Source organism: Chanodichthys erythropterus, chromosome 19, assembly GCF_024489055.1.
Source record: "Chanodichthys erythropterus isolate Z2021 chromosome 19, ASM2448905v1, whole genome shotgun sequence".
In the NCBI taxonomy this organism is placed as follows: Eukaryota; Metazoa; Chordata; class Actinopteri; order Cypriniformes; family Xenocyprididae; genus Chanodichthys; species Chanodichthys erythropterus.
This window is the reverse complement of record NC_090239.1, coordinates 14,206,241-14,225,074: the sequence shown is the minus strand read 5'-3', so window position 1 is coordinate 14,225,074 and position 18,834 is coordinate 14,206,241. Positions and strand designations below refer to the sequence as shown.

The window sequence follows — 18,834 nt, the reverse complement described above, 5'->3', positions numbered from 1 at the left end:
TCTAAATATATTTGCATTTTCACATGATTTTGTAATGCATTTATGAGAATGGTAATTGACATACTATATCTGCAAATATTATGATCTGCTTATTTTCAATAGAGTGAGGGTAAGAGAGAAGATGGAGATGATAACATGATGGTTTGGTAATACTTGTGTTCCACTATGGTACAATGTTGCCCGAGGGCAACAGCTGGATATAAAATGTTACTTTTTATTAAATATGAAACTTTTAATACATTAAAAACTGGATATTTTTTTTTTTTTTTTGTTCAAGTGTCTAGTTAAAGAAATTGATGTTTTCAATAAATATATTCCTTTTTTCTACATGAAAATGCCAAATGTTAAATTTTTTCTATTGTGTAATGTTGCCTCGAGGCAACATACTTATAAAAAAATAAATAAATAAAAAATGTATGAAAATGTTTATTGATATTGTTAAAATGACTAATTTTAAGCAGCAATATTTTCCTCATTGATATCATATTGTGTACCATAATTAAGTACTATTAGAAAATAAAAACATACTAAAACCCTCTGAAAATTTGCAGAGTTGATTGAAAAGGTTTATTATAGACATTTTGCTTGTAACATTAGATCACAGCCTTTTACAGTGTTTAATTATTTTATGAAAAAATACTATATTAAACAACACTATAGTGTATTTGAACGATACTATAGTAAATTGTAGTATACTGTATATATTATAGGATTTACAACTCGTTGTTAATGAATGCTATAGCATACTATATAAAGTGAACTGATTAACTGTAATAAATACTGTAGTATACGTTTTTAACTGCAGTAAACTGTGTGTTGTAGTATAATATACCCTATAGTTGTAGATAACTCAGTACAGTATTGGGTAATTTGTTTATATTAGGTTACTATTTATATTATCACAGCGACTATAGAATTACTACAACAAATTAATTCAAGTAGCCTACTTTAATATAATATTGCTCAAAAACACTAGTATAATTACTATTAAGTTTTTTTTTTTTTTTCATGTGGGTTAAAGTTATGGTACCCTGGCTTAGTTATTAAATATTTTAAACAAAACACTAACTTTTGTAATGTAGCATATGATATGTAAATCTAGAAAAACGTGATTTTGGGATTTTGTAGATGTAGGCCTACTTTCTGAGCAGCTCTTGCTGGTTACTACATTATGTTCGCTAGCGTATTGTGATAAATACATTTTATAGAATAAGCTTTTTCTTAAGAAATAATTTAGGGGGAAGGGGGAACCCTCCATAATTCGCACTCATACACAGCAAAAATGAGATACAAGATCTACTACTTGGTAGTTTCGATGCCTCAGGCTCGCCACAGAGAGGTGCTGTTTGGGTAGAAAACAAACACGACTTGACATTCGATACGAGACGCAGAACAATCAGACGCTAGAGGGAGTCGCGAGGGAGGAACGAGGGGTTCACGTGACGTCACATGCGGGGATTGTTGTTCTGGATCTTGCGCGCTCGGCTCCACTTTCATCTCTGAGGTCACTGGTATCGGAGGGAAGAGAGACTCTGGAAAATGATCAGTGTTTTGAGTCGCTTTGAGAACTGGTCGACTATGTTTTTAAAGTGAGAAATGGAAAAGCTGCCTGTTACAAGATAGACACCTTTTAGGTAAGTGTAGTAAATTCTGACAAAGATTAAACAGCTTCGTTTCACAAGCGAGGTGCTCGCTACACTGCGGATTTCGGTCTCAAGTATCTGCTGAATTTGCTCGACAGAGATGTTTTTGATTTTATGTTGTAGTCTGTAACCTTTTTAATGATTTTTAAAGTTGTTTCGAATAGGATTTTACTATTTTAAACTTTAAATGACCCAGCTTTCGTACATTTGACAGTAGTTGTAATATTACTTAGACGTTGGCATAGCCTACCCATAATTTCCATTTAAACTATATGCGTAAATGTAAAAATAAATAAGTTTTTTGCCTGAAATTATATTAGGTTTTTTTTTTTTTTTAAAGAAATCTATTTCTGTTTAGACTGTTAAGAGGATTAGGTCGGCAAGCATTGAGAGCAACCTCTAGACAGCTCAGTCTTTACCTACAATTAACTTATTTGTTACTAAAGAGTCTTATAGTTAGTTATTGTCAATATAAAACCTAAGCCTTTTTGGTAATTTAATTTAAACATTTATTTTTTTTTGTATATAACCAAATACTTTTTCATTACTTTAACATTTAATTTAGTAACTCCTAAAACGTTGCAGCCGGTTTACTCTTTGTATTTTATTTTCCTTTGCTTGAAGGCAAATCTGGTGAAGTTGTAAATAACTTCCATATCGGTGATGATAATCAGCTTTTGTTTTTCTTTAATTAGGTTCCACACGGTGCCGGCGATCTTACAGCACCTCTGTCTGCCTGCAGTACCTTTGAAGTAGGTGCAAATGCCAAACACTTAGACGAATCTGTTTCTCCTTACAAGAGGGTGAGAAAACCAAGTTGCCATGGGAAACCAATTGACAGAGATTGCCCCCAACACACCGTTCTTGCCTAACTTCCAGTCCCTCCACGTTGTGGTCATTGGTTTGGACTCTGCGGGCAAAACCTCGCTTCTCTACAGACTGAAGCTGAAGGAGTTTGTTGAAACTATCCCAACCAAGGGATTTAACACTGAGAAGATTAAAGTTCCGGTCGGAAATGGCCGTGCCATTACCTTTCAGGTGTGGGACGTGGGTGGTCAGGAGAAGCTCCGGCCTTTGTGGAAGTCCTACACGCGGCGCACGGACGGCATGGTCTTTGTGGTGGACTCCACGGAGGCGGAGCGCATGGAGGAGGCTAAGGTGGAGTTGCACAAGATTACTCGTACGTCAGAAAACCAAGGAGTACCAGTGCTGGTGTTAGCTAACAAACAGGACCTTCCAGTCGCACTGCCTGTTTGTGACGTGGAGAAGGTGTTGGCTGTACATGAACTGAGTGCCTCCACCCTACACCACGTGCAAGGGTGCAGTGCGGTCGACGGGCAAGGGTTGCAGCTCGGTTTGGAAAAACTGTATGATATGATCCTCAAACGAAAGAAAATGGTTAAGCACGGCAAGAAAAAAAGATGAGCTGACTGTGACAGCCTCGTGGACCCTGAGTTGTTGTAGGATTTTTGCAAATCCCTGAATGAAGAAAATGCTCCAGATGGCCCAGTGGCCAGGAGAAAACAGATTTGACCTTTATGTGTCACACAGTATTGAACTGCTTTCTTCCATGCCGAGTTATTGCTGTGCAGCTCCCTTTTGTAATGAAGGAATATGTGATAGCATTGATAGGCTGTAGTATCAGCAGAAATAAGCCTATATCCTGTTCTTTCTTTTTTTTTCAAGCAAGAAAGAGACTGAATCATTGCTTGGCTGAATATTGATTTCACCAGACTTCAGGCATCCTTTTTTCACATTCTTTGAGTTGATTGCCAGCGCCGATATAATAAAAGGCCATATACATGTTCACGCTATGTTAGTTGTGAAACGGAAGTCCAAAGCGAATCACTGAGATTCACTATTCGCGGATCTACATTTTAGTTGGAATACCTGTTTGTTTTTACATGCTGTAAATAGTTTTTGTAATGCTGTAGAATTAATAAATTATAGATGACTTTGACACAGTCAGTGCTTCAGAAGCCATATCTTTTCTTCCTGAGGCTGTAGAGTCTTTGCTGAAATAAATGATAATCTTTATTATAATTTATTATCAAAACTTGTATTATTTATTAGATAGATAGATGGTTTTAATTCACTGTGATGAAACAGAAAGCAGCAATTATTAAAGTATTAATAGAGCAGGCGCTCGTGATGATGTCATCAGTGTTCAGGGAGAGCGTCCCACAGGAAATGCATTGATGCTGAAAGAACATTGTTTGATGTAACCTTGATGTTATAGCCTCATTTGGAAACGGGCGGAAGCAACGTTATATCACATTTGCTGACACATTATACAAAGATAAGAATTTATTAAACAGCCAAAGTGAGATATATGCAGGATGTAGAGAGATAGGCATACAGAATGGACAGTGATGCAAATCTACTCTAATTTTGAGGTTTGAAGCGTTTTAAGAAGGCAAATGGTTTTTAGATGTCCCGACCCCCATCATTGCACAGACAGACAAATCTATTTACTTTGCTATCAACTTCCTAGTAAAGCAGCTGCTTTGCTCTGATTGGATTAATTGGTGCTCTGGGTTTATGGTGAGGAGACTGAAACGGATATGATTTATAACATCAGTGAATGTGGTAATGTAATAAGACTTCTGGGCCTGTGGCAGGATGATATGTAACTTGCCATTTTGATAATTTGTTTAGGATTAAAATATTTGTTATACTATATAACTTGTGTGTTTTTGAAAACAATATATGTGTTAATTAAAGTTAGTGTTATATTTCAGTATACTGTACAAAAGAATTGTTGGTTTAACTTAAAAAAGTAAGTTACCTGGTTGCCTTCAAATTTTGAGTTCATTGAAATGAAAAATTTGAGTTAATACAATGAAGGCGATTGGTTTAATAAACAGAAACTCAAAATATTTTGTTATCTGAACCACATTAATTATTGAAGATGATTTGACAAAAGAAAAAAAATATTTTTTACAGTGTAATAATACCTATGTTTCCAAACAATGGACAAAAATAGACTGATTTATCCATCAATATCCAATATGCATCTGCTTTGCTGAAAGGGACACCACCAAGGTAAATGTTAAAGATTTTATTGATCTCTACACCCTGCCTCCACTCCACCTCAGAAAACAGATGCTTGTCAAGGTTTCTGATCGACGACCTCTGGCTATCAATACACCATGAGTATCACAGAGGTGGAGCTCTGAAGACAGGGACAAATGTCATGGTTTCAGTGGCATTTCACTTAACTGGTTCTCTCGATGTTATCTTAAGAATGAGGCAAGTTATCCTGCTGAGCTGGTTAATTAAGAACTGGCATTGTCCTCTTCAGCTTAAGACAAACAGTAATCCTCTCTGACAAGCTGGATTTTCTTATGTAAATGTTTGTCTAAATATTTTACTATAATGAAGTGGATTTGAGTCTTGTAAAAAAAAAAAAAACTTGGAAGTTGTCCTTAAAAAGCATCTGAAAAGGGTTATGTAACAAAGAGCTGTTCCAGACCACTCTAAATTGTTCATGTCCCCTCAGGTCAGCCATGCATGATGTCACATTGAGATGAACGGTCATTGATAATGCACTAAACAAGCCCTGTGGAGTATTTCCAGCCTCACCCAAACTATTGAGCTGCCAACTTTGCACTCAACATTTAACTTTTGTGGGTAAACATGCTTCAGACCTTCATGGTGGAATTTTATCAGCGCTTGCAGATAACTCAAAGGCTGTTCCATGTGGCATTGTAGTTTGGAACATAACATTTTCCAACATTTTTCTGATTTTTTTTTATTTTTTTTTTTTTTTTACAAAATTACCAAAGCTTCCAGCGGCCTGATATTCAGGAAAGGGGGAGAAAAAATGGCAATGACAAGGTAGCACATAAAAATATGTTTATTCACAGTGATGCCAGTTATAATCTGATGTTTTTCTGCTTCTTGGATCATTGTTAGTGTTATTAAACTGGGGCTTATGTTTACTTTGGTTTACTTTGACAATCCCACTAAACTGAAATGTTTTTTTTTTAATAAAATCAGCTGAATTGTCTGTTGCAAATATACACACTGGATGTGTGATTCCACTTCACTTCTTTATTGCTTTTATTTAAAGTGCAAAAAACACAATAACTTTAATTTTTTCTTTCTAAAACAACCAAAATCTATTGGATTTTTGTAAGATTTTTAAAAGTAGAAAATGATTCTTTTTATTTAGCAAGGAAACATTCAATTGATCAAAAATTGTTAAAAAAAAATCTAAATGCTGTTCTTTTTAATGTTCCATTCATCAAAGAATCCTGAAATATTAAGCAACACATTTTCAACCTTTCAACACATATTTTCAACCTTGATAATGATAAGAAATGTTACTTGAGCATCAAATCAGCATGTTTTCTGAAAATTCAGCTTTGCCATCATAGGAATAAATTACATGAAAAAAAATTAAATAGAAAATGGCTATTTTAAATTGGAATAATTGTCTACTGTTTTTACTGCATTTCAAATTAATGTGAACACAAGACACTGTTTTTTTTTTTCTTTTTTTTTTCCAAACTTAAAAAAATCTTGCTGACCCCAAACTTTTGAACAATACACTGTAAAAAAAATCCCGTTGTTTCTACGGAAAAATACCGGCAGCTGTGGTTACCAGAACAATACTGTAAAAATGACATCTAACCGTAAACATACTTACGGAGTTACATGTGAATTTTACATTTTAAATCTGTTAAATTTACGGTAAAATAACGTATTTCATTAACTGATATAATGTTAATTTACCAACCTAATGAAGTACTAATATCTGTTTTGTACCTTTATAATACACTGACAGTCACCAAACACAGTGGTGATGAGAATCACATGATGAATCAAAGTTCATCACAAGCAGCTTTTCCACAAGCTGAGGAGGACAATACTAATATAGAGAAGTTGCACACAGTGTCATTCACACACACACTAAACACCATCATGGTAACATGCATGAAATTTTAAAAATGCAATAAACATTAATTTAACAACATTAGATGTAACATAAAACCCTAATGTAGATAACTGATTAGAAAAAAATGAGAAAAACTAAGAAGAAACAGAGTTATTTCAGCGAAAATATATCAAATGTGAAGTGTCACGCAGGGAATTGTGGGAATGTCAATATACGGTTTTTCACTGTAAATTTTACAATGAATTGTTATTTTTCACATCCAAAAACTGTGAATTTAACGGTATTTTACCGTAAAATGACATTAAATGTACCGTTAGATCTATTACAGTTATTCACCGTATATAGTACGGAAACTTTCTGTAAACCAATCAACAGTTTTTCACCGCAGCATTTTTACAGTCTTTTACTGTTAAAATCACGGTCATTTTTTACAGTGTAGGTCTGTCATATCTGTGGTGTAGAGCACTGTGGGTGGATATTTTAATTGTGGTTATTAATAACTAGACTAATAACTATTAATAATTAGGGGATTTTGGCCCCTTCTAACTATTTACAGGGGCTTAGACTTAAAAACTCCCAAACATCTCAACAAATGGCCCTTTGAAAACAACCCCTTTTTATAATCTATATCCAGCGGAATGTCAATTTGAAAAGTCGCCGTTTAAGCATTTCCTGTGTCTACTGTATTTAACAAAATAAGGATCTAAATGTTGGCAAAATGATCTGTCACTGTGTTGACATGGACCCAAGTAAGGCAGGGGAAGCCTCTGGGATTATTAAAAGATTAAGAAAGGGAATCACAAGATGGCAGGTGCATGTTTCAAATCATGTCACATCCATCGTGGAGTGTTTCCCCACAGTCACTGTACCACGCTTTATCCTCATTTATTTTGATCTAGGATAGAAAAAAGCTCCCTAAATTAAATGTACACACAAAACAACAGTAGCTCTTACAGTATGCATCAAATGTGCAGCTGAGCTTTCTTTTTATATCTGGGCTAGATTAGAGGACAATAACATCAAAAGCTGCCATCCTGGGATGCAATTTTGGCCTCAATCCTGCTGTAATTTCACACATCACAAAAAAGAGCACATAGGTGCTCAGGGAGCCCCTTCTGTGGAAGAGCTGGCAAATCAAACGGCCCTGACGTTCTTATTTGTCACCTCAGCAACTGTGAGCGTGTAACCATGGGTGACCTCAAAGAGCTGCACAGGACCTTTTAATTGCCTTTGTGGCTGGCTATGTATTTCATGTGGGGGTGACACAAGGGGCAGAAAGGGATATAGAGTATATATGGCTGCTGTGTCTCTTACGATCTCCAAAATTCTCGCTAGCTATATTGCTAAATCCAATATTGTCTTGAATGGCACCTCACGGGTCTGGAAGAGATTCAGCGCAGTATGTTTGTAAGACCGCCCCTCACTCTGGGGGATGCAATGTGTTTATCGTTTAACCGTTGTTGTCAGGAGGCGGCGATCTCTCCAGCCAGCACTATTTTCCACAGGCTCGTAAAGCTGCCACTGGGACTGAGATGAGAAAGTGTCCTGCAGAGTGGGATTGTCGGGAACCGAACAGAGTCCCAGGGCATGATAGCATGGGTCATAAATCTATACCCCAACTTAAAAGGTTTGCTGGGGAAAACACTGCACTTTTACTCTTTGGAGGTTGAGGAAAACACACTGGAACCATCGAAACATACTGGACTTTAAAGATGGGGTGGAGTTTTAGTGGGTTTCAATGAGCTCGCATCTATCTCTTCATTAGACTTAAAGAAAAAAACATCAATTACTCACCCTCATGTCACATGTCGTTCCAAACCTGTAAATGAAGATATTTTAAATGAAATCTGACAGATTTCTGTCTCTCCATTGACAGTCCACGCAACTACCACTTTTTAAAACGGTAGTTAAAACGAATGACGAACAGATTTAATTTACCGTTTTATTCACATATAAACACTGATCAGCAAACATATACGAAAAAACCTCATTGGTTATCGCACATCCGAACATGCTTGAGCTTCTGTTTACCACAACTGATGTGTGCATTGATGAATGTTTATATGTGAATAATCACATTAACGTAAAGCAATAATGACAAATTTCTAAACTGACTAAACTGCTCAATTCATATGGATACATTTTACGATACTTTTAAGTACTTTTTGAAGCGTTGAAGTGGTAGTTGCATGGACTGTCAATGGAGAGACAGAAATCTCTCAGATTTCATTAAAATCTTAATTTGTTACAAAGTTGAACAAATGTCTAATGGGTTTGGAACGACAGAATTTTCATTTTTGGGTGAACTAGCCCTTTAATGTACTGTGATTAAGTGGGGAAAGTATGGTGATATCTAATAGATAAAATGTGTACTCTATTTTTGTAGTATCTAGTAAATGTTATTTAGGTTAACTTATGCAACATGGTTCTTAGTTGCCTTGCCTGGTTTTGTAAGTGTGATTCATTAGGCGGGAGGCCCCCTCTGGAATTATTGCCTTACATAAATACCAAAATGCTTGTGCCAAAGGTTTCACATAATTCAACAATGGGCCTCTGAGCATTCAAAACATACCTCATTAATGTACTAATACCTTAACATCTAAAATAATCAATAAGATTTGCTCCTCTAACCAGCAAATAAGGATTGGATAGATACATTTGACACGTAAGATTAAGACAATTTAATTCCCACTGCAATTTCATCATTTTACAATTTGACCATTTTAAGAATGCATAGTGTTGGTGTATACTCTTTGTGTCTGCATTGCTTTAAAATCCTAGACATGTTAATCCTAAATATTGGAAAGGCGTTTTGTAATGCCAGTGGTGCACAGGCAGGAAAAACAGTTTTTATGTGTTTATCAACAGTGTTTTCTCTGAGGTCTAGTGATCCTGTACCAGGATTATCCCAGTATCCCATCTGGTCAGACAGCTCTTGGGGATTTAATGTAGCAGCATCTGATCTACTGCTAAACTCAAGAGCTGATTTATGTATTGCAGTGTTGTGGTTGCTAAGAGCGATTGAGAATTGATCTGCCTCTCTTTCGGTACATTGAAAATCCGGGAAATCAAACCTGGAAATAAAGTTTTAGGATCTTGAAAAATTAGGATGAAGAAATCACATTCAAATTAAAAGAAAGAAGAAAGTCTTAGAACAGTGAGGACAAAAAATGCTGGAAGTCCAGGGTGCAGAGCAGGTTTAATAAGCAGATCTGTAGTAAACAGTACAACCTATACAGTATGTCTTCTGCAAGATAGGTCAATGAGTTTTCTTTTACTTTCATTAAGTTAATGTACCAGACTCAATTTTGACGACAACAGCACATAAAACATGGATTTTCTGAGTCAGCATGTCTGAAGCTTCGGGTGCTTTAAACATCGCAGAGTACTAATAAATATAGTGTAATTCAGCTCTGCCTATTTTGAGAAAAAAAGAGAGGAGATATTCCCTATAAATGTTATGACAGAAAACTAAATAAGTTCCATTAAAAAAATACTGGAACAGAATTCTGTCCATTTCCGTTAGCAGGACCACATGTGCATTCTTCTGCTGATGTGGGCAAAGCATACTAAATGTAAGTTTCCTGCAGTGGCACAACCAGGGCTTGACATTAACACCCGCAGATTTCAGCAGTGGCGTGTAACGCAGCCACTCCTACTAGCCACTTTGATGGGTTGAACTGTATATATAATATACATTTTTCAGTAAGGCATCTGAAATAATAAAAATATAGATGTTTCGATACATATTGACTTGATAGAATTGATACATGATACCAGCTGCACTTTCTCTCTCTCATCTCTCTGACAGCGAGTTGACACACAAACCCGCCTTCCCTCCCTCACTTGTTTTATTTGCTCCGGATGAATATTGTTGGTGTAACAGGGCTTGAATTCTGGCATGGGATTGAGCGTGTTGTGCATAATTTTACTCATTCCTCACACTCAAAGTGCGCGCACATAAAGCCACTTTGAGTTCGTTTTCACTGTCTAATTGTGTTTAAACAGTCAAGTACACACGGTAATGGATCCATTATACGGTAACCGTATAATGGATCTGTGCATCAGGTCTTAAAGTGACAGCAGCCTAATATACAGTGTCCTCCACAATTATTGGCACCCTTAGTAACTATGAATAAAAGCAGCTGTGAAAATAAATCTGCATTGTTTATCCTTTTGATCTTTCATTCAAAAAATTCACAAAATTATAACCTTTCATTTAAGGAAAATAATTGAAAGTGGGGGGAAACTTTTGCAACCTCCTTTTGCCAAGATAACAGCTCTGAGTTTTCTCCTATAATGTCTGATGAGTTTGGAGAACACCTGACAAGAGATCAGAGATCATTCCTTCATGCAGAATTTCTCCAGATCCTTCAGATTCCAGCTCCATGTTGGTGCTGCTTCTCTTCAGTTCACTCCACTCATTTTCTTTAGTGTTCAGGTCAGGGGACTGGGATGGCAGAAGCTTCATTTTGTGCTCAGTGACCCATTTTTGTGTTGGATTTGATGTCTGTTTTGGATCATTGTCCTGATGGAAGATCCAACCACAGCCCATTATTGGATTTCTAGCAGAAGTGGTCAGGTTTTGATTTTTTTTATCTGTTGGTATTTGATAGAACCATGATACCATGTATCTGAACAAGATGTCCAGGACCTCCAGCAGAAAAATAGGCCCACAGCATTAAATATCCAGCAGTAGGCTATATTTAACCATGGGCATGGGGTATTTTTTATCCATGTGTGCACCAAACCCATCTGGTGGGTTTGCTGCCAAAAAGTTATTTTTTACTTTCATCTGACCATAGAAACTGGTCGCATTTGAAGTTATGAATATGCTGGAGATTGTTTCTTGATGAGAGCAGAGGATTTTTCTTGAAACCCTCCCGAACATCTTGTGGAGATGTAGGTGTTGTTTGATCATTTTTTTAGGCTTTCTGAGACTCAAGGCTCAACTAATCTCTTATTTCATAATGTGAGTTTCCCCCCACTTTCAACTGTTTTCCTTAAATGAAAGGTTAGAATTTTGTGAATTTTTTGAATGAAAGATCAAAAGGATAAACAATGCAGATTTATTTTCACATCCACTTTTGCTCATATTTACTAAGGGTGCCAATAATTGTGGAGGGCACTGCACCTGCTGCCAAATTATGAGTATTAAATTGGTATTGATGTCAAAATTGTGGTCAAGCCCTGGGCACAACAATATACAGCCATCAGCATAATTTGATTCCCAAACTAATTCCTCTTATGAGCCAGTTTGTTTTTTAAGTGAATTATAAACATACAGTGTGACCAGTGTAGTCTTATTTCCAAACAAATTACTCTTATTTTACTGAATAAAATACATACAGCACAACTGGCATTGTCCAGTTCCCAACGAATGAATTTATGAGTTGGTTCTTTTAATAAATTCAAAATGCAGTGTGCAGGTGCAGTCCGATTCCAGAATGAATGACTCTAATGAACCAGTTCTTTTACTGCATCACAGAGTGCCATTAGCAAACTAATGACTCTTACATGCCAGTTCTTTTGTTTTGACATAATACACCTTGAGAGACTGTTACTGGTTAACATTTACTGCATGTGGCAATGTGTGGTTAAAGATGCATTATGCATTTTATTAGTGATGTTTTATAAACAATCAATTAAATATATCACATCACATTTTTGTACACATTTATAACACTTCTAAAGTAACAACATTAATTCATTAATAAAATCATTAATTCTATTCTATTCCCACTCCTACTAAAAACCCAATGTGCAAAAGTAAAGCTAGTTAGGCATTTGTGAGCTCTGCTGTATGCTATTCTCACTGTTGTCATCTTTTGCATTGTTTAAGCATGTTTGCAGATGCAGCAAAATTCATGTTTTTTGTACCATACTATTACTTCTCAGCAGATCAAAATCTCTTATATCACTCCATCAATAACCTGCCTACCCACACTCAGGGCTCTTCTCTCACCACCCACTGTTTGCTTTCTGATAGTAAAGCAGTTTTTAGTGTGGGTGGGTGATCTCTCACTCCCCTGTGCTGCCTCTGGCAGAATGCATGCTGGTGCTGACACCTTTGTTGTACAGCAGGACACCCCTCCTGCTCCAGACCAGCATTCCATCTCCCAACTCGTTTTGCTATACAGTATTCTAGTATCATTATTGCTCAACCAGCCATGGAGAGTAGTGAGTGGGGTCATGGTGTGAGAGAAAGGAACGCACGTGTGAAGTGAAGCCCACGTGAGTGTGGGAGCTCATGTAGTAAATGACTCACTTGGTAACAAAAAAAGTCCTCTTCACTAGTTTAACAGAGAACATCTCTGATTTAGCATTAGAAATCTCATCAGTATATGTTCATATGAAAGCTAGACCAATTCCAAAAAAAGAATAAGGCAAATTCACTTAACAGTTGTGGCACATCCAAAAAAAAAAAAAAAAAAAAAAAAATGTTTTATACATTCATTTAAATAATATTTTAAATCTAGATTTTGTTAACACTTTACTGTAAGTTTCCATTCGTTAACATTAGTTAACATGAACTAACAATGAAAAATAATATGTCTGAAGCATCTAAGTTCAGCATTTACAAATACATTATTAAAATCAATTGTAGCTGTTAATATTATTTAATAGACCTTAACTCACATGAACTAACAGTACACAGTTTTAATTTTTAATTAAATAGTTTTTTTTTTAATTAAAAGGTTTTGCAAGTTGATAGTGTGCGGGATTCATTTTTTTTTTTGTTTTTTCATAATTAAATAAGGGTAACAATGATAAATGTTGTAATAAATGTATTATTCATTATTAGTTAATGTGATATTCATTAACTAACGTTAACCAATCGGACCTTATTGTAAAGTGTTACCTGTCATGGTGGTCAAGTGATGCATGATGCAGGTAAGCCAAGCGAAATACTTCTAATAATAATCACTGAGAACAATCACAGGGAATAATACACAAACCAATAACCAAAGACAAGAACTGACAAAGGACTGAACAGAACAGGGATTATATAGGCTATACATATGAGTAAACAAAGAAAATAAATAAGAAACAGGTGAACATAATTAGGAGCCATAGTAACAAACAGGGAGCTAAACTGAAAGGGTTAGTTCACCAAAAAATGAAAATTCTGTCATTAATTACTCATGTTGTTCCACACCCTTAAGAACTTCATTCATCTTTGGAACAAAAAAATTACGATATTTTTGATGAAATCCAATGGCTTAGTGAGGCCTGCATTGACAGCAAGTCAAATGCCCAGAAAGCTACTAAAGACATATTTAAAACCGTTCATGTGACTACAGTGGTTTAACCTTAATGTTATGAAGTGATGAGAATACTTTTTGTGTGTCAAAAAAATGAAATAACTTTATTCAACAATATCTAGTGATGGGTGATTTCAAAACACTGCTTCATGAAGCTTCGAAGCGTTACAAATTTTTGTTTCGAATCAGTGTTTATCTAACTGCCGAAGTCACGTGATTTCAGTAAACAAGGCTTTGTTAACATCATAAGTATTTTGAAATTTCAATGGTTCACGTGACTTTGGCAGTTTGATATGCTCCGAACCATGCTTGAATGGAAACACTGGAAACAGAAATACATGAACAACAACACAATGAAACAGAACTCTGACAGATACCATTATTTTTTATTGTTATTAAAGTTATTCATTTAATAGTATTAATAGAAGTATTAATTATTATTAATTCATTATTAAATTATTTATTCATTTCAAATGATTGTATTCATTAATCAGCTATAAACCAGTTTAGCTTGGCACTAAGGGTGCGTTCACACTTGTCATGTTTGGTTCGATTAAAACGAACCCTGGTGCGATTGCTCGGTTAGTGCGGTTCATTTGAACATATGTGAACGCTGCCATCCGAACCCTGGTGCGCACCAAACAAGCGGACCGAGACCGCTGAAAAGATGGATCTCGGTCCGCTTCCAAACGAACTCTGGTGCGGTTCGAATGATATATGAACGCAACACGGACCAAAGACATGTAACCGAACCAAAAACAGGAAGACGAGACACTAAAGTGGACAGAATTCTCACGCATGTCGGTTTTTCTTGTCATAGTCGCGAGTTTGCTCATCACAGGCATCAGACGCGCGTCTCCATGTAGCAGATCATTTGTGTGTGTAACGGATGGATTCCCGCCGGTGTTTTGACTACTTTACACATTTTATAAGCTCTTCGCGAGTTCCCAACTGGCCAAAATACCATCACATGCAGGCTACGCCCCGCTACGCACACACAACTAGCGCATTTTACCTCAGCACACAGCATTGTTTTGGATGTTCGGTATGTTTCGTCTCAAAATAGGCAATACGTTATAAAATCCGACCAATCACGTTGTGAATGTATCCCTATGCCTTTAGGTTCGGTGATAAAATTGCCAATGTGAACGCTAATCGGACCAGGACTAAATGTTTTTTTTTCTTCTTTGGTCCGGACCAAATGAACCAAACGAACCAAACTACAAGTGTGAACGCACCCTAAATGTGTCTAAAGTGGGCCTTCTCAATGTCATTCTTACCAGTTCAAACACACAGCTGTTCATCAAATTATGATGCAATGTTTGAGTTCAGCACATATTTTGTTACTTGATTTGAATACTTTCAGATGCTAAAACAACAGAGACAGCATGTGTAAATAAACAACAATGTTAAAACATTTCCTCCTAAGACTTTTGTGCAAACATATATGAGGTCCACAACACTCTTGGCTTTTCACGGCACTCACACCCTTTATTTTAGAAAACAATTGCCCTATTTTAAGAAGCCAATCTCCCTTAATGCGTGGCAGGGAAAATAGTCTTCATGCTGGCAGCTGGCAGGCGCTGCAGGTGAGAGTTCAGGTAGCTGTTAATCATGCGCTGCGTGTGGGTCAGCTTTGAGCCCAGGGCTGGGAGCCAATCACGGGTTCCTCTCATGATTGTTGAGAGGAACCCATGCAAAGCAGATTGGGTATTCACTCCACAGCCCCTAAATGGACACCTCCATAAAGACGCTTTTGTTTATCCCTGTTGCTACCCGGTTCATCACAAGCTTTCCCGGGCAATTATTTTCTGGCTTGTGCTCGCTTGGTTGATTATTTTCTGAACCCGTTCTTTCAGAGCGGTCATCAGCTCGAGTTCAGAAAGGTAAATGGACATCCTTTTATTCCACTCTTATGGGTTTCATAAATTTGTATATTCATTGCTGTAAAATAACCTTAAATGCCCAATGAATATGCTCAGTTCACATATGATCCAGCAATTATAACAGACAGCTAAATGGCATTAAAAAATTGTGAGAGAATAATAAAAAGCATGCAGCCAGAGATGACAGCATTACTTTTCCATTGCCTCATACGTTAGAACTGACGACCAGCCAGACTCCTTGCTGTTACTGCTTAATACCATGTTTGGGGACAAACTCACTCATCTTCTTGGAAACAGCACTTAATGCAAGTAAGTAACTGACATTTGGATAAACATCACTAGGGTTTGTTTGGATAGGATCAGTATGTTTAAAGTTTAATCACAAGCAATGAAGACACACGCATACTCATTAAACTTCTTCAGAACAGGTGAGAGATGGAAACTTAATTTGTTTGACTGTAAATATAATACAGAAAAGATGGCCTCTTCACCAAATTTTATTATGACTGTCATCTTGAACTCTAAAATTAGACAAGAATGAATGCTTGTATTTGGCATTTCTGTGGTCTTATTTAAGAGAGGGTGGCTAAGCAATTCTCAAATCATGTGGAAACAGGAGGTCAAGAGCTACAATTAATTTACCATAGAACTATGGCTATGAGGAGAATAGAGTAAATCATGCAAATAACAGGATAAGCTAATGGTTTTGCTGTATTTTAGAGTGGCTAATTGCTAATACTAGTAGCAAACGCTTTGATTCTGGTCTACTGTTTGCACTCATTCCATTTCCGTCTCATTAAACCCACTGAGCCACCATGAAAACTCACTAGTATTGCTAGAATAAATGAGACATTTAATTTGTCCCCAGTGGCCAGTTTCAAACATTCAATTTAAAAGTTGCATTTTAGCCCATCTTTATTCAAAATAAATGTTATAAAGAACAATTGCTTGTACAACCTGAATTCTGGAAATGTTGGGACATTTTGTTTTTAAATTTGAATAAAATGAAAACTAAAAAACTTTCAAATCACATGAGACAATATTTTATTCACAATAGAACATAGATAACAACAGACATAGATAACAAAACATAGATGTTTAAACTGAGAAATTTTACAATTTTATGCACAAAATGATCTCATTTGAAATGATGCCTGCTACAGGTCTCAAAATTGGAACAGGGCCATGTTTACCATGGTGTAGCATCTCCTCTTCTTTTCAAAACAGTTTGAAGATATCTGGGCATCAAGGTTATGAGTTTCTGGGGTTTTGGTGTTGGAATTTGGTCCCATTCTTGCCTGATAAGGGTTTCCAGCTGCTGAAGAGTTCGTTGTCATCTTTCGTTTAATGATGAGCTCGTCTAACACTTTTCTTTAACACTTCTCTAAGAACACTTATCCACTTTGAAACAGTCCATTTTAAATGAGCCTTGGCCCACAGAACACGACGGCACTTCTGGACCATGTTCACATATACCTTCCTTTTTGCATGACAGAGTTTTAGTTGGCATCTGCAGATGGCACGGCGGATTGTGTTTACCGACAGTGGTTTCTGGAAGTATTCCTGGACCCATTTAGTAATGTCATTAACACAATCATGCCGATGAGTGATGCAGTGTCGTCTGAGGGCCCGAAGACCACGGGCATCCAATAAAAATCTTCGGACTTGTCCCTTACGCACAGAGATTTCTTCAGTTTCTCTGAAACATCTGATGATGTTTTGCACTTTAGATGATGAGATTTGCAAATCCTTTGCAATTTGCTGGTGAGGAACATTGTTTTTAAAGTATTCCACAATCTTTTTATGCACTCTTTCACAGCTCTGCCCATCTTTACTTCTGAGAGACTCTGCCTCTCTAAGACATCCCCCTTTATAGCTAATCATGTTACATGTGCCAACTTTTTTGAGACCTGTAACAGGCATCAAATTTGAAATGAACTTATTTAGTGAATAAAGATGTAAAATATCTCCATTTAAAAATGTGTTATGTTATCTTTGTTCTGTTGTGAATACAATATTGGCTCACGTGATTTGAATGTCTTTTAGTATTAATTTTATTAAAATTTAAAAAACGTCCCAACATTTCCAGAATTCGGGTTGTAGTTTTATTATGTGAATTATTCATTGGGCACCAATGACATGTTTTCAGTTTCTAGCTGAAAAGTGTATGATTGCTAAACAAGACAAAATAAATATAGGCTACTCAACACTTTTAAAAGTAAAGGTTCTTTACTGGCATCAATGGTTGAAGAATTTTTAACACACATGGAACCTTATTTCTTTATAGTGGAAAAAGCTTCTTAAGATAAATATTCTTCATACACACAAAAAATGGTTCCTTCAAGAACTGTTCACTGAAAAGTTCTTTAGTGAATCATTAGGTGACAATTCTAAGTATATTAAATATAGTACGTATACTAGGCATATTGCATTTCCATTCTGTGTGGTCATAATATTTTCCCTAAGTATCAAGCAATTACGACGTAAAAGTATCATGCAACATTATGACACACTGTTTTAGGAATGTGTTGAGCACTGTACTCTCTGCCTCCCGCGTCCCACAATTCCCACTTTGCGATATGTGGGTCAGCATTAATGTATGCAGCACCTGAGCTAATTGGTGCAGCACAGAATCTGAAAGAAAAAAAAAAAACCTGTAATCAAAAACTCAGACTATCAAAGTACAATCAGGATATGTCATCCATTTCAACGTATGTGACTTCAAAAGAGTAAATCTATGTGAGATGGTCTGCACAGATAGACAGGCAAACACAAAGCAACGACGTGAGGCGAGCTTGACAGCACTCAATTTCGAGGCAGCAGTCGAGGGGAACAGAGCTGTCAGAGAGGTGACTGTAAAGGACGATGGGGAGTGTGAGGAGTTATGGATGTAAATAGCTCAGTTGTATGGCACAGGAGAGGAGAAGAGAGAGCAAATGGATGATACAAAGCAGCAGCACCGGAGCTTGCAGCTCTACTCCCCAGGCAGATTCACACACTTTACTGCATTGCAGAGGAAAAAAGGGGTGGTGGTGTAGGGGTTGTTTAAACACACACACACACACACAAACTCTCAAAAGCTTCCCTCACTTGTTTTCTCAGCGATCAGCAAAGATTTTTCTTATGCTGAATTATTT

General features: G+C 36.6%; 1 protein-coding gene across 1 annotated transcript; it reads left to right on the top strand.

Moving 5' to 3' along the window:
* The first annotated feature begins 1,482 nt into the window (after positions 1 to 1,482).
* On the top strand, positions 1,483 to 5,579 carry arl4d (ADP-ribosylation factor-like 4D). The gene is made up of 2 exons (XM_067368957.1): positions 1,483 to 1,634; positions 2,339 to 5,579. Exon 2 carries the CDS (start codon positions 2,466 to 2,468, stop codon positions 3,066 to 3,068), a length of 603 nt encoding a protein of 200 aa, XP_067225058.1. The 5' UTR covers positions 1,483 to 1,634; positions 2,339 to 2,465; the 3' UTR covers positions 3,069 to 5,579.
* The last annotated feature ends 13,255 nt before the right edge of the window (positions 5,580 to 18,834 follow it).

What these genes read in the sequence shown, in the direction of transcription:
- arl4d (XM_067368957.1), top strand. Translation starts at nt 2,466, where the DNA reads ATGGGAAACCAATTGACAGAGATTGCCCCCAACACACCGTTCTTGCCT.